The following is a 15,103-nucleotide window of genomic DNA, read 5'->3' on the forward strand; positions in this document are numbered from 1 at the left end:
CCATCGGTTGGCTGTGGACTGGGTGCGTGCGGTCGGCGGCCGGAAGTGACGCCATCGGGCGGCGCGGCGGGCGGGGACGGCGCGGCGGGAGCGGGGCCGGGCCGATCCCTATCCCTATCCCGAACCCATCCCCACGCGGCCCTTCCCGCGCGGCCCTTCCCGCACGGACACCGCAGGTGATCGGGAAGGGCGAGGGAGGGGAGGGCGGCGGTGACGTAGGAACTGGTGACCCCCCGGTCGGGGTGGGACCGGGACTCTCCAGGCTCCTCTTTATGTCCCGTGAGCGGCACAAAGCGGAGTCTCTGGGTGTGTTTTTACCGGTGCTGATGCAGCGCTGGGATGCAGGTGCTGCCCTGAGAGGGACACAGAACTTGTATGTTTCAGGTGAGGCACAAAAGGAAAAAAAAGGGGAGTGAAGGGGAGGAAAGGGCTCTGCCTTCAGGAGAGCAGGAGCAGCTCTTGTTATCTTGTTATCTTATTAGCAGTCATTGGACGTTCTGGAGCTTTCAGAGGCTTTAAATCAGTTAATTTCCGAGCCGAATGTTTCGGGTGGTACCTGGTGAATGCTCTCCGTGTCCTGACTCTGTTCGAGGACGCACAGTGGGATTGTTGGAGTGTCTGTGCAGGGCCAGGAGTTGGACTCCATGGTACTGTGGGGCCCTTCCAGCTCAGGATATTCAGTGATCCCACAAGGTTTTCCTCTTCCCTGCTCCCCCATCGCCCGGAGGAGGAGGAGGAGAAGGAAGAGGGTGAGTGGATCGTTGCACTCTGGGGTTAAAAGCCAGGACTGAGAAGGGAACATGGCTGGGTTGGGTCACAGTGAGGGGCAGCACAGATGTGTGACACGGGGGTGCCACAGTGTCTGTGCCCCCTGAAAGGAGGCACCCGGGGCTGGGAGGAGCGTTGTTTTTGGTGTGTGTGTGTTTGACCTCCCCGCAGTGGGTCAGGGCTGCAGTGTAATCATGTGTGCCAGTCATGTATTTCCAGGGAATGGAAACCCGGTGAGGAAGTTGTGGCCATTAAACATAGTAGAAATTGTGCTGATAAAACCTGAATTCCTTTGGAAAAATCTGCAGTGCGCTTCTTCTCCTACATGATTGTGTCACCATCTGTCCCTTGCCTTATAGGGGATTTTGGGTCGTGTAGGAGAATAAAGGAATTAGCCGTGACTCTGTGAGCTCTTTCAGAATGTAGTTCCAGACACCAACTTCAACAAGAAATGTGGGAATCCAGTGCCTGTAGTTCTTTGACACAGGCCCTAGTCCAGGGACAGGGAGGATGATGGTTTTCCAGTCAGGATTTTGTAGATGCTTTTTCATTGCTTGCCCTTAAACTTTTCTTGGCTCTGACCATTTGTATTTATAGTAAAACTACTTGTAGCTCAACAGTTTGATGTGTTGTCTGTTCACTTGTAGTCCTTTGTTTGGCTGTAGAACTGGGCAGTTCCCTCTCCTGTGGGAACGAGATCTCTGCATCACCCTGGAGTCTGTGTGTGTTTGTTCTGGCTCGAGAGCTCCAGCCTTTCTGTGTAGTGAGAGTTACATACCAAGCCAAATCCATGTTCCTGGAAGCAGAACTGGAGTTTGTCTTGTTTCAGGCGCACAAAGGATGCGATCACTTTTGGTACCTGTAAGCAAGACTCCCTTGGAATTCTGAAATCCTAAATGATCAGTCAAAACAATGACTCTTCCCTATTTCCTCTGTTCTAGATGTGTGTTGCTGCCTGGGCAGAAGTGCTTGGACGATCCCTGTAACCCACATTCCTTCCTGGGGTCCAGCTTCGTTCCTTTTGCTCTGTTTGAAAATGTTGTCTTATTTTTACTCCTGAACACACATTGGCAGTGAAAGATAAATGAATTCACGTATGATTTATTTTCCTGTTTCTTATTTAGAAAAGCAGCAAACACATGTGTGATTGAGGATGGACTTTCTGAATTGGCAGACTTGCATTTGATCCCTCCTCAAAAGCAAAATTCTGTCTATGTGACCTTTTATTTCAGCTACTTTATGGTCTCCATTTGTCTAATGGTGCTGTGGTGTTGCTGTTGGAAGATAAATGTGAGCACAGGAATGTGTGTGTTTGCCTTGGTCATGCAGCCTTTCTGCTCCCCAAATCTTACACTTCAATTTTTTTCATGAGAAAGAGTAGAGATATTGCCGAAAGTCACCTCTTCAGTCTTAAGATGAGTTTGGTAAGACATGACTTCTGTTCTATTAATGGTCAATCAAGAAAAAGCCACCCCTCAGTCTGTCTGGTTGTCTCATTGAGCAGCATGTTGTTTTGTCAAAAACTTCCTATCACTTCCCTCTCAGCCCTGTGAGGTGAGGATTAAAGTCCAGGAGTTTCTGTGGGAGGTCACTTAATTGTGTGAGCAGTTTATTTGCAAGGGTGCAGCAGGTTATTTGCAATCAGATCTTTTTACAAACCAAGGTTAAATGTTTTACTAGTGAGTTGTTTTAGTTTGGACAGATGCTGACAGGTACGAGATGATCTGTGTTGTTTGGTTTGCAGCACTGTGACATGGTTGGTGCTGAGGTCAGCTCTGTGGCAGAACCTGGATTTCCTTCCTTCTCCTCCTCCTTTTGCTCCTCCTTCTCCAGACTGCCAGCTTTGATCCTGTAACTGTGTGGTGTGGCAAATTCAGATCAGTTACTGTTTGTCTGTCTTTCAGCTGTCATCTTTCCTCTTTAAACCCAGGTTCGTTGCAGCCTGACTGTGACCTTCAACCATGAAATCACAGACTGGTTTTGGTTAAAAGGAACCTTAAAGTCCGTCTCTGTCCCGTTATCCCAGGTTGCTCCAAGCAACCTGTCCAACCTGGCCTCAAACACTTCAGGGATAGGGCAGTCACAGCTTCTGTGGGCAACCTATGCCAGGGCCTCACCACCCTCACAGGGAAGAATTTCTTCCTAATGTCTAATCTAAGTCTACTCTCTTTCAATTTGATCCCATTCCCCCTTGTCCTGTAACTCCAGGCCCTTGTAAATAGTCTTGGCCCATCTCTCTTGTAGGCCCCTTCAGCTACTGGAAAGCCCATTTAGGTCATCCTGAAGCTTTTCTTCTCCAGGCTGAACAATTCCAATTCACTCAGCCTTTCCTCGCAAGAGAGTTACTCCATTCCACTGATCAACTTGGTGGCCTATGTAATGGTTTCTTCTGTTTTGTAGGATCATGGATTTTCCAGGACACTTTGAGCAGGTCTTCCAACAGCTCAATTACCAGAGGCTCCATGGCCAGCTCTGTGACTGCGTCATCGTGGTGGGGAACAGGCACTTCAAAGCCCACCGCTCCGTGCTGGCCGCCTGCAGCACCCACTTCCGAGCGCTGTTCACGGTGGCTGAGGGGGACCAGACCATGAACATGATCCAGCTGGACAGCGAGGTGGTGACGGCCGAGGCCTTCGCCGCGCTCATTGACATGATGTACACGTCCACGCTCATGCTCGGGGAGAGCAACGTGATGGACGTGCTGCTGGCCGCGTCCCACCTGCACCTCAACTCTGTGGTGAAGGCCTGCAAGCACTACCTGACCACGCGGACGCTGCCGCTGTCGCCGCCGAGCGAGCGTGCGCAGGAGCAGAGCGCACGCCTGCAGCGCTCCTTCATGCTGCAGCAGCTGGGGCTCAGCATCGTCAGCTCCGCGCTGGGCTCCTCGCAGGGCGCCGAGGAGCCGCCCGGCTCTGTGCGGAGCGGCCTGGAGCAGCGTGCCGCCTTCCCCATGCGCCGCCTGCACAAGCGCAAGCCGCCCTCCGAGGAGCGCGCCCGGCAGCGCATCCGGCCCGCCGTGGAAGAGCCCGGGGCCGACGTGGCCGCAGAGGGCGGGCAGCCCGTCCACTCACGCGAGGATTTCTTCTCTCCGGACTCGCTGAAGATCGTGGACAACTCCAAGGCTGACACCGTTGCTGATAACCAGGAGGACAACACGATCATGTTTGACCAGTCTTTCAGTGCTCAGGAGGATGCTCAAGTGCCCAGCCAGTCGGACAACGGTGGGGCAAACATTTCCCAGATGTCCATGGCGTCCCAGGCCACACAAGTGGAGACCAGCTTTGACCAGGAGGCTGCTGCCGAAAAGAGCAACTTTCCGTGTGAGAATCCGGAGGTCAGCCTGAACGAGAAGGAGCACATGAGGGTGGTGGTGAAGTCTGAGCCCCTGAGCTCCCCAGAGCCCCAGGATGAGGTGAGCGACGTCACCTCCCAGGCGGAGGGCAGTGAGTCCGTGGAGGTGGAAGGAGGAGTGGCGAGTGCGGAGAAAATCGAGCTGAGTCCTGAGAGCAGCGACCGCAGCTTCTCTGACCCACAGTCCAGCACTGACAGGGTGGGAGACATCCACATCATGGAGGTGTCCAACAACCTGGAACACAAGTCGTCTTTCAGCATTTCAAATTTTCTGAATAAAAGCAGAGGCAGTGGCTTTGGAGCCAGCCAAAACAGTGACGACAACATTCCCAACACCACCAGTGACTGCAGGATGGACAGCGACACCTCTTACCTGATGAGCCCGGAGTCGGGGCCTGCTGGTGGCCACTCATCCGCCACCGTCTCCCACGTGGAGAACCCATTTAGCGAGCCTGCGGACTCCCACTTTGTGAGGCCCATGCAGGATGTGATGGGTCTGCCCTGTGTGCAGACCTCTGGGTACCGGGCAGCAGAGCAGTTCGGCATGGACTTCCCACGCTCAGGCCTGGGCTTGCACTCGCTGTCCCGGGCCATGATGGGCTCGGTGAGAGGCGGAGCTGGTGGCTTTCCTGGCTACCGCCGCATTGCCCCCAAAATGCCGGTGGTGACCTCTGTGCGGGGCTCCCAGCTGCAGGAGAGCTCGTCCGGGTCCCAGCTGCTGATGAACGGGAGCACGTCCTTCGAGAGCGGGCACCTGTCGCAGCCCGGCCCCCCGCAGCTCACCAGGGCGTCCGCGGACGTGCTGTCCAAGTGCAAGAAGGCGCTGTCGGAGCACAACGTGCTGGTGGTGGAGGGCGCGCGCAAGTATGCCTGCAAGATCTGCTGCAAGACCTTCCTGACCCTCACGGACTGCAAGAAACACATCCGCGTGCACACGGGGGAGAAGCCCTATGCCTGCCTCAAGTGCGGGAAGCGCTTCAGCCAGTCCAGCCACCTCTACAAACACTCCAAGACCACCTGCCTCAGGTGGCAGAGCAGCAACCTGCCCAGCAGTTTGCTCTAAGGCGCTGCCCCGGGGCTGCTGCGGTGGGGCCGGCGGACGCTGCCGTGCGGTGGTGCCACACACACAGAGCCTCGGCTCTGCTATTGGGGATATCCGGTACCTACCTCGCAGGGTGTCGCGGGCTCAGCCGCCCGCCGGGAGCCGCACAGCGGGCATGGGGATGTGACCCCCCACAGCGAAGCACCCCCTTTGCAGGGCAGAGGGGTGACAGCGTGGGGACCTCGTGACATAGCACGTTTAGAGAACAAGAAACTGAAGTGCAAATTTAATTTTTTTTGTTGTGTTTTTTTTTTTTCTCTAAAGCATTTTGTAACAGTGAAAGCATTTAAATAATTATTGTAACATGAATTGCTGCATTATGTGTGGACAGTAGCGCAGACCACTTACCTTTAAAAGAGAAAAACAGCTTTGACTGCACCTGTCTGACATAATGCTTTCAAATACGCTAATTATAACAATAGTTCTAGGATTATGAATGTATGTTTGGCTGTTTTGTAGTAAAGAACACTGTGTAATCAAGGTGCTTAAATTAAATCCCAGACAAGTAACTTCTGGACTGCCAGGTGTACATATAACAGGAAGATCTGGATGTTTGGCTGACTTTTTTTTTTTCCCGTAGAAACACGTATTAAGTGATAAGTGAAGTACTGTCTCTTGTTTGTGCTATTCCTAGCAGTATTTTAACCAGTTCGTATCTCCTATGTTACAATTCTATATAGGCAGGAGTCTGAACAGAGCTTGTCTTTGTTGTTTTGAAGGAGGGAGGTAATTTGTGATGGCTCTTTTTGCCGTGTAAGACAGTCTCCCTCTGTTTCTAGATGCCAGCAGTCCATCTGGTCCTCATTACTGTGTGAGCATGTTGTCCTTTTCTCTTATCTCCAGGCTTTACTGCTGTGGATTGTTCCTCAGATTGAACTGTCAGGAACAGTCCTCGTTTGCCATATCTCATAGAATCACAGAATATCCTGAGCTGGAAGGGACCCATCAGGATCATTGAGTCCAGCTCCTGGCCCTCAATGGTCCTGACACCCCAAGAATCCCACCATGTGCCTGAGAGCATTGTCCAAACATTTCTTGAACTCAGACAGCCTTGTGGGGCTGTGCCCACTGCCCTGGAGAGCCTGGTCAGTGCCCAACCACCCTCTGGGGGAAGAACCTTTTCTTGAGATCCAACCTAACCCTGCCCTGACACAACTCCTGAGTCCTGTCACTGGTCCTGAGAGTGAACAGATCAGTGCTGCCCCCCTGGGGGATGTTGAAGACCCCAGTGAGGTCTCACCTTGGTCTCCTCCAGGCTGAGCAAACCAAGGGCCCTCATCCGTTCCTCATAAGGCTTCCCCTCCAGACTCTTCTACGTCCTCATGGCCTCATTTGGATGCTCTGTAGTGGCTTCATGTTGTTTTTATATTGTGGTACCCAAACTGCCCCAGTGTTGAGGTGAGGCCTCCCCAGGGCAGAGCAGAGCGGGACAATCCCCTCCCTGGCCTGGCCGGCCATGCTGGGCCTGATGCCCCCAGGACACAGTTGTCCCTCCTGGCTGCCAGGGCACTGCTGACTCATGTCTGTCAATAAAATGTCATTGTCAAATCCAGGCCTTCTGCTTAAACTAGTGTCATAAAAGTACTTTTCTGCATAAGCTAAAACAACCTAGTGTAAGTTTAATTTTAAAAAATAGCACTGTACCCTTTGGGTAGTGGAAATTTGTCATTCTCCATGTGAGATGTGTAAATCTCATTTTAATTTCCTATTCTTTGATGCCATTGTAACTTAATACTGCCTGCAGGCTCCTTTTTTCCTTGTCACCGGTGCACACAACCTGGTGTTCAGCATCTTTAGCTTTTTAAACAAACTTTTGGAGCACTTCTGCTGATGATAAATGCTACTCAGCTGTGCAGAAGCTGGATCAGGACAGAGACAGAGGATTCCCTGCAGCTGTCAGTGTGTCATTTGCACTTGAGCATCTGAAGTAAACAGGAACGTGGAAACACAGGGGATGGTTGGATTAATTCCTTTAAAATGTTAAGGCTTTGCTATAGGGTTTACTTAATGGTCGTATTTCTGGCTCTTGATTTTTTTTAAGCATTAAAAAAATGCAGTTTTTTAAAGCATTGGGATACGCTGTGTTTTGTTTGATAATAATCTGAGTATCGGGGACTAACAGCATTAAGCTGCATAAACACCCAAGCATCAATAAAATGCAGTATTTTGTACTTTAATATTTTCTTGTGTTGCTTGCATTTCTGCTGTTTTCATTCTTAAAAATAAGGTGTGGGTTTTTTTGGCATCACATCCAAATTTCTTGAATTCTTATGCTGCATAGGAATAAGGCATCTGTGTGACCAAGGTGACTAATTAAGAACTAATATAAGCAGATAAACACTTGACTTATGAACTGTTTTTATAAAAATTTTAATGTGGAATGACAGTGCAGGAGGACTTCTTTCTCTGAGAAAAAGTTTGACTTGGAGCGTTTTTGGAAGCAGAAGCTTTAAATTTCATTGTCCATTGACACCCTGTGCCTGTGGAGAGGCCTGGAGCCTATGGCTGCTGAGCTGCTTCCCGAGTCTTCCCAAATGAAGCAATAAATTCCTGGGAATGGCATGAATAAATATCTGGGACCTGAGCTGTCTCCCTCTCTATGCGAAGGGTGTCTCACAGCCTGGAGAGCTTATTGCCCCGAATTCCACTCAGAATTGAACTTTACACAGTGGGCTCTTATGTGGAGGGTTCAGTGTGTCAGTGTTCTGAAACACCCTGAAATAAACCCTGCATTTTTGTGCTTCTGTGTCTGACTGGATTCACTGGTTTGTTGCTCTTCACACCAGCCTATACAGAAATACTCATGGTTGTAAAAGTGATTGTAAAAGCCTGTACCTGATAATAATTTTGTCCCTGGTAGAGTTCTTCATAAGAACTTCTTAGTATGTTTGTTACTGAAATAGTGTTTATATCTACACAGCATCCATCAAGTTCGTGATCCATGGTCACTGCTACTCTCTGAATTCCTTGTGGGAGGATGATGCAGGTGGAGGAGGTGCTTGTCTTGAAGGAGTTCTGGGATGGACACCTGAGATGTGGTCCAGTCCCTCTGGCAGGTGATTTACCAGCTTTTGCCTATTTGTTAACATACCTGGGGAATCTGACACATCTGCTCAGACACCAGGTCATTCCCATTCACTGCTTGCATCATCAGGGGTCACAGTAACCTTTTGGGTGTTTGGTCAACATTTCTCAGCATCACAGTAACATCACCACCAGCAGAATCTTCAGTGTCAACACCCAGAAATTTTGGAGACGAGCAAACTCCCCCACTGGACTCATGCCCTGGGTTTTCATACCAAATTAAATCCCAATTTCTTTTGGGTCAGTTGGAAACTCTCCAGCCAGTCAGGATGCTCAACTCCCTCCCTTACCACAGCCACAAGCCCGCTCTGGTCAGTCCAGGTTAGAAACCTCCAAAACTCACTCTAGTGGACCATCGCATGGCAATCAGCCAGGATTGTGAATCAAAACTTACTGATAAAGGTGTCAGAATCCCTCCGAGGTGTGGCACAGAGCAATCTCCAGCAGCCATTATTGCTATCGGAGAGCACTTTATGTAGCATCCAGAGAAATTCCAGCAGAGTCCAGCATGAGGGACCCTTGTCATGAGACAGGAAGCACAGAGTGTACTAGGTGAGCTTTAATTACCATCACAGGTTTTGTGCTGTGTTCTGGCTCCCTCCCTGCACCAGGTTTATGGTCCCACCAGCTGCTGCTCCCCACCCCGGGGCACTTCCCTTGTGCCATTGCAGCCCCCTCCCTTTTTCCCTCCCTCCCTTTCCCCTACTGTTGGCCTCTCACTGTGACCAGCAACCAGCTTTTGAGGACCGGTGCTGCCACAGCAGCTCCCTTGTGGTACAGCCCACAGCAGTGCGCAGAATAGAGAGGAGTTCCAACATGGCAAGTGTTCCCCAAATCAGACCCAAACCCCAGTCCATGGCCTGCTGGGACCCACGGCCTGCTGGGACCCACAGCCCCCACCCACAGCGTGCTCTCCCACATGCCCGGGGCACCCTGTTCTCAAATGACACGAGCACCACACATTCCCTGCTGCTCTTTAATGACTCCTGGCTGCCGCAGAGGGGAGGGGCCGGGCTGGCCTGTCCCGCCGCACCACGGGGGCTGTCACAGCTTCAGCTCGTGTGGCATGGGCTCCCCCCGCAGCCCGGCCAGCAGGTTGTTGGCTGCCAGCACTGCCATGGTGCTCCTCGTGGCGTACGTGGCACTCCCGATGTGTGGCAGGATCACTGCAGAGACAGGAGGGACACCCATCACCTTTGTGGGCCGGGACAGCCCCTTTCAGGGTTGTCGGAGGTACAGTACACATGTATGTGTTACTTACATATTAATAAACAATTAGTATTACTATTATAATTTACATATTTAATTAATACATATGTGTTAATTTTGTCCTACTTGGTGTTGTTCCAGAGCTCTCAAATCTCCCAAGTCCTGCAAATTTTTCCAGAAAAGTCTCTGCTTCCATCCCTCCCCACACTGTCTACTTTGGCAACCAAAGAAAACAAATAAAAAATGAGTTTTAGCAAAAAGATAAACGAAAAAAAACAGCTACAGATTCATATTTCATAAACAGACAGTCATGGGCAGTTCCAAGTTTTCATGGATGTCCCCATGGTTTCTTTTTGGAACAGACATTCCCTACTCCAGGAGTGTCCTTCCTGGAAAGAGGACATCCTGCACAACAGCAGCCATGCAAGCCCCTTCTTAGCTATCCTTCCTCACATGACTCATCCTCCTCCAGAGAAGACAGGTGTCAGTCTTGCACCTTCCCTTCCCACCTGCTCCACACTACACGGGTAACAGCTGCCTGGGCTTGTGGTGGCTCGGCAGGTTGGCCAGTCGGCAGCACTCCAGAGCCCAAGACTCCTCTGGGCAGACTCGGCAACCCACTTTAGCCACTGGGAAGCTTTCCTAGCAGAATATGTGCCCAGGAGCTTACAGAACACCTGAGCTGGGCAGAACCTGAGCTGCAATTTGGGTTCCTGTTCAGGCACCTGCTGGTATTGGGCCCTCCGTGAATTTCACACACTGAATGGAGACCCACTGGAAAGGTGCTAAGCCTGAGCTGATATTGGCGGCTTTCTGGAGAATTAAAACAGCTCCCACACTTGTTTGACATTACATGGGTGAGTTCTTACCCCACAGCAGACCCCCACATTGTACAGGAGCTCCCTACAGCCCAATTAAATATACCTGACCTGCCTGTCCTTCCACGCTTCCCTGGAACCAGAGGGGTAACACGGACAAGGGATGCCTGTCACACTTGCCAGTTGGGCCCCTGAGGAGTGTGGGCAGCCCAGCAGAGCCGGGCTCTGGCCACCCTGCTGGACACTTACCACAGTTCTTGAGGGAGAGCAGAGGGTGGTCAGTGGGCAGTGGCTCTGGCGTGGTGACATCCAGGCCGGCAGCTGCGATCTGGCCCTGGGCCAGCGCATCATACAGGTCCTCCTGGTTCACCACGCCCCCCCTGGAAAACATGAGGAGAGAGGCTGGCATCACCGCCCAGGGTCCCACAGGCTCCCAGGGCCACAGCCCACCTGGGACAGCCCAGGCAGGTCCCCAGGGCTGCCTGATGGAGCTGAGACCCTCTCTGGAGATGTGCCTGAACCTCCCAGCACAGCGAGCTGTTCCTGCTCCAGCTGCCTGCAGTAGGGGAAGAGCTGGGTGCTCCCTGAATAACTTATCTTGCCTTTGGCTGGATCCCAAGGGACCTTGGGAAAACATTCCCAGTGCCTGTAGCCATTAAGGCTGTACATGCCGTTTGGACTCACAGCAGATCCTCTGCATCCAGAGCCCAGCGAGGTGACAGGCACACTCTCAGGCAGGGGACTGGGCTCCCAGTACCTGCTCGTGTTGACAAACACAGAAGTTTTCTTCATCCTGCTGAAGAAGTCCTTGTTGCACATTCCCTGGGTGGCTGGTGTCAGGGCACAGGTCACCACCACGAAGTCTGACTCCTCGGCCAGCCTCGTGAGTGGGACTGAAGGGAGGAACACAGGAATGTCCTGCTGCAGCTGACACCTGCCCTCAGCAAAGCTCCCCATGGGCAGCTGCAGCCTGACCCCTTCTCCTGTCAGGACACCTTAGTGCTCAGCCCGTGGGGACAGTCCCCAGATCCTTCCCCTCCTCCCAGGAGCAGCTGCCACCTTCCCTCCCTGTCCACTGTGTCCTGCTTCCTTGTGGGAATGAAACGAATCACCAGTGGATGGACACAGAGAAGGGCAACAGTGGCAGAACAGTTGCAGCCCATGGTTCTGGTGGGGCTCTGATGGGCCCCCCGCATGTCTAGTCTTCGCCTGGGTCAGAGAAGGCAGGTGCCTCCCTGCCACCCCCCCCCACCTCGTGGGGCCTGTCTGGGACTTGGTATTTCCTCCCTCGCTGCCCTCTCACACTGGGCACCCCAAGGAGCCCCCCACAACTCCCAGCTGGTGCCCTCTCTCTGTTCGCCCACCCTGCAAGTGACACCTCTGTGGAGCTGCCCCAGCCATGGTGCTCTGTGACTGCTGGCCCATGCTGACCCTGACCCAGCGCTGTCCTTACCAAACTCAGCCCCAAACTCTGCTGTGCTTTCTGGTTTTGGGCCACTGCCGGTGTACAGAAACTTCTTGACCCCAAACGGCTTCAGGCGCCGGGCGACTGCCTGTCCTAGGAGGGACAGAGAAGGATGTCAGGGCACCACGGCTCCATGAGCTGCACAGGGACCAGCTCCCAAAGCCACTGAAGGGCCACTGTGGTGGGATCACTCCTGCCTGGCTGCTCCCAGCCTGGACCACAGGGTGGGGAATGGAGATGTTCCACTGTGAAAAAGGGCTCGTGGGACACTGAACCCACAGCTGCCCTCAGGAGCAAACTGGGGAGCAAGGACAGGCCCAGCTGCCTGCTGGTAAAGTCCACAGCTGGATGGTACCAAGTGCCGTGTGGACTTTGCCACTGTTTGTTTAACTGGAGGCCAGGAGGACAATGTACAGGTTGCTGCAGGGATTGCAGGTGGTGGAGGCACCTCAACGCTTGAGCCTTTTAAGGCTGAAGCCTGATGAGCCAGCTCGTGGCTCTGGGAGAGGCTGCTGTGCAGCTCCCCTTGCTGTGCTCATGTTTAAACAGGTGAGCCTCGGGGATACCACCTTGGCTGAGTCAGAGAGTCCCAGAACAGTTTGGCTTGGAAGGAACTGCAAAGACCATCTCGTTCCAACCCTCCTGCCACGGTCAGGGACACCTTCCACTAGCTCAGGTTAAAGGTGAAGCTCCAAAGCCACCCTGCCACTGCTGGACACACAGAAACCTGGCCCCTGAGCTGCACTTACCTATCCTGCCCAGCCCGATGATGCCCACCGTGCTGTCAGACAGGCCATATCCACACATCCACAGGGGCTTCCAGGTTGTCCAGCCGCCACTGGCAGAGAGGACGGGACAGGAACAGAGTCAGGGAGAACCTACTCAGAGCCCAGCCCAGGCACTTGGTGTGAGCTGGATGAAATGCCGGCCTTGGCCTGTGTCACCAGCCCCCTGTGGCTCAGCTCTGGAGCTGGCACTCACCTCTTGACCTGCTGGGCCGCCTCCGGCAGCCGTCGGCACACCGAGAGCAGCAGGGCCACCGAGAGCTCCGCCGTGGCGTCCGTCAGCACGTCAGGGGTGTACCCCACACGGATCCCCCTGCCCAGACAGAGGGGGCTCTGGGGCAGCCTCAGCGTGCTCCCCTGGCACCTCTGGGCTGGCTGCCAGCACTACACCTGTCCCAGGTGCTGGGGGACATCCCTCTGTCTCTCGGCCCTCCCGCCACACCCTTTCCCCAGGTTGTCTTTGCCTTGCCCTGGAACCCAGAGGCTCCTCCAGCTCAGGTGGGGTGAGGTGACCCCAGATGTGATCTGTCAGGAGGGGAGTGCCTGCAGTTGGCAAACCCCAATCAGCCCCGTGCCCTGCGGAAGCCCATCTGCCAGAAGGGACCGGCAGAGGGTATGCTGGGGAAGGGGTGCAGAGTGGGGCAGGGAGGGATCGGGGGACAGGGGTTGTCAGAGCCGTGGGAGGGTCAGCGGTGGGGGTCGGTGGCGTTACCGCTTCTTGATCTCGTCCAGAGCGAGGTGGTCGAAGCCCACGGACATGGTGCTGATGACCTTCAAGCCGGGCCCTGCAAGACACGAGCAGCGCTGCCGAGCCTGTGCCGGGGGCCCGGGGGGAGGAGGCGGAGGAAAAGGGGGATCCGCACCCACCGGCCGCGTCCAGCACCTCGCGGTCGATGCGGTCGGAGAGCAAGCAGAGGAGCCCGCGCGTCCCCGCCACGCGCGACAGCAGCTCGGCCCGCGGCACCGGCTCCTCCGAGTCCCACTGCTGCACGCGGCACCTGCGGGCACCGGCCCGTCAGCCACCGGCACCGGGACCCGCATCGGGGCCCGCACCGAGACCGACCGGTCCCGGGACCCGAACCGGCACCGTCACCGACAGACACCGAGACTGGCACAGGGACCGGCCCTGGGACCGGCCCCGCGCTCACCCGCTCGCCTGCGACAGCACCCGCAGCCCCTCGGCCGGGATCCGCCGCGTCACGAACACCGACATGGCCGCCCCGAGCGCCCCTCCGTGCCCCGCACACCGACCGGAACGGACCGACAGGCGGACGAAAGAGGCCCCGCCCATGGCCCCGCCCTCGGCTCCACTCACACCCAAAGGCCACGCCCCGGCCACGCCCCCGCGTCCCCGCCCTCGCCCACACCCTGACCCCGCCCCAGGCCCCGCCCCCCGCGCGCCCGCGCGCTTCGGTCGCGCGACCCCCCGTGCGTGTGTGCACGTGTGTTCGCACATGGGCATGGGGACATGCCTATATGTATCTGTATGCTTTTACATGGATGGACACGTATGGACATTCCTACACACACCTGTGTTTATACCCAGCCATATGAGCATTCCCACATGTGCGTGTGTCACACATGGATACATGGCCATTCCTACACATGTATACATATGTACATGCATTCATGCATACACATATGTATGCACAACTCCTGGAAAAGCTGCAGCCCACGGCTTGGACAAGTGCATCTTCCTGAGTTAAGGACTGTGTGGATGGCCCAGCCCAGACAGTGGTGGGAAGGGTGCCACATCTAGCTGTTGTCTGGTCATTTGTGGTGTCCCCCACGGATCAGCATTGGGCCCAGTCCTGTTCAATGTCTTTGCTGATGATCTGGATGAGGGGATCGAGTGCACCCTCAGCAAATTCACAGATGACACCAGGTTGGGTGGGAGTGTTGAAGTGCTGGAGGGCAGGAAGGCTCTGCAGAGGGATCTGGACAGGCTGGATCCATGGGCTGAGGCCTATGGGGTGAAGTTCAACAGGACCAAGTGCCGCTGGATCCCTTGGCCACTTTGGCCACAACAACCCCATGAATGCTCCAGAATGGGGCAGAGGGGCTGGAAAGTACCCAGTGGGAAAGGCCCTGGGGGTGCTGGTGACAGTGGTTGGACATGAACTCAGGTGTGCCCAGGTGTGCAAGAGGCCAGGGGCCCCTGGACTGTCCCAGCCATGGGGTGTCACAGCCCCAGGACAGTGCCCGTCCCTGTGCTGGCACTGCTGAGGCCCCTCGTGTCCCGTGTCCAGGTCTGGGCTCCTCAAACAGGAAGGACATTGAGGGGCTGGAGCGTGTCCAGGGAAGGGAATGGAGCTGGGGAAGGGGCTGGAGCAGCAGGAGGGGCTGAGGGAGCTGGGGGGGCTCAGCCTGGAGAAAAGGAGGCTCAGGGGGGACCTTCTGGCTCTGCAACTCCCTGACAGGAGGGGGGAGCCAGGGGGGGTCAGGCTCTGCTCCCAGGGAACAAGGGACAGGAGGAGAGGGAACGGCCTCCAGCTGTGCCAGGGGAGGCTCAGGTTGGACA

General features: G+C 54.7%; 2 protein-coding genes across 6 annotated transcripts; one reads left to right on the forward strand and one right to left on the reverse strand.

Annotated features, from left to right (window-relative positions):
• The first annotated feature begins 67 nt into the window (after positions 1–67).
• ZBTB5 (zinc finger and BTB domain containing 5) lies at positions 68–5,907 on the forward strand. Of its 3 annotated transcripts, none has more exons than XM_027653021.1 (2): positions 68–384; positions 3,169–5,907. In XM_027653021.1, the coding sequence occupies exon 2, from the start codon at positions 3,173–3,175 to the stop codon at positions 5,180–5,182; it is 2,010 nt and encodes a 669-aa protein (XP_027508822.1). In that variant the 5' UTR covers positions 68–384; positions 3,169–3,172; the 3' UTR covers positions 5,183–5,907. The 3 variants fall into 3 exon arrangements, with proteins under 3 accessions (XP_027508822.1, XP_027508821.1, XP_027508823.1); XM_027653020.1 differs by having other exon boundaries at positions 68–176; XM_027653022.1 differs by having other exon boundaries at positions 68–172.
• A 3,360-nt stretch (positions 5,908–9,267) lies between these two features.
• On the reverse strand, positions 9,268–13,865 carry GRHPR (glyoxylate and hydroxypyruvate reductase). 3 transcript variants are annotated; one of them, XM_027653026.1, is made up of 9 exons: positions 13,731–13,864; positions 13,450–13,580; positions 13,295–13,367; positions 12,779–12,895; positions 12,547–12,635; positions 11,786–11,890; positions 11,090–11,225; positions 10,582–10,712; positions 9,268–9,471 (listed from the first exon to the last, which is right to left on the reverse strand). In XM_027653026.1, exons 1-9 carry the CDS (start codon positions 13,793–13,795, stop codon positions 9,350–9,352), a joined length of 969 nt encoding a protein of 322 aa, XP_027508827.1. In that variant the 5' UTR covers positions 13,796–13,864; the 3' UTR covers positions 9,268–9,349. The 3 variants fall into 3 exon arrangements, with proteins under 3 accessions (XP_027508827.1, XP_027508829.1, XP_027508828.1); XM_027653027.1 differs by lacking the exon at positions 9,268–9,471 and adding an exon at positions 10,051–10,156; XM_027653028.1 differs by lacking the exon at positions 11,786–11,890 and having other exon boundaries at positions 13,731–13,865.
• Between the last annotated feature and the right edge of the window lie 1,238 nt (positions 13,866–15,103).

The sequence above is a fragment of the Corapipo altera genome, unplaced genomic scaffold (assembly GCF_003945725.1).
Source record: "Corapipo altera isolate COAL_440 unplaced genomic scaffold, ASM394572v1 61305, whole genome shotgun sequence".
NCBI classification, from domain to species: domain Eukaryota; kingdom Metazoa; phylum Chordata; class Aves; order Passeriformes; family Pipridae; genus Corapipo; species Corapipo altera.

What these genes read in the sequence shown, in the direction of transcription:
- ZBTB5 (XM_027653021.1), top strand. Translation starts at nt 3,173, where the DNA reads ATGGATTTTCCAGGACACTTTGAGCAGGTCTTCCAACAGCTCAATTAC.
- GRHPR (XM_027653026.1), bottom strand. Translation starts at nt 13,795, where the DNA reads ATGTCGGTGTTCGTGACGCGGCGGATCCCGGCCGAGGGGCTGCGGGTG. An exon ending in CGAGGTGCTGGACGCGGCCG is followed by an intron (nt 13,368 to 13,449) that starts GTGGGTGCGGAT and finishes CGTGTCTTGCAG; the next exon opens with GGCCCGGCTTGAAGGTCATC. An exon ending in GCGGCCCAGCAGGTCAAGAG is followed by an intron (nt 12,636 to 12,778) that starts GTGAGTGCCAGC and finishes CCTCTCTGCCAG; the next exon opens with TGGCGGCTGGACAACCTGGA.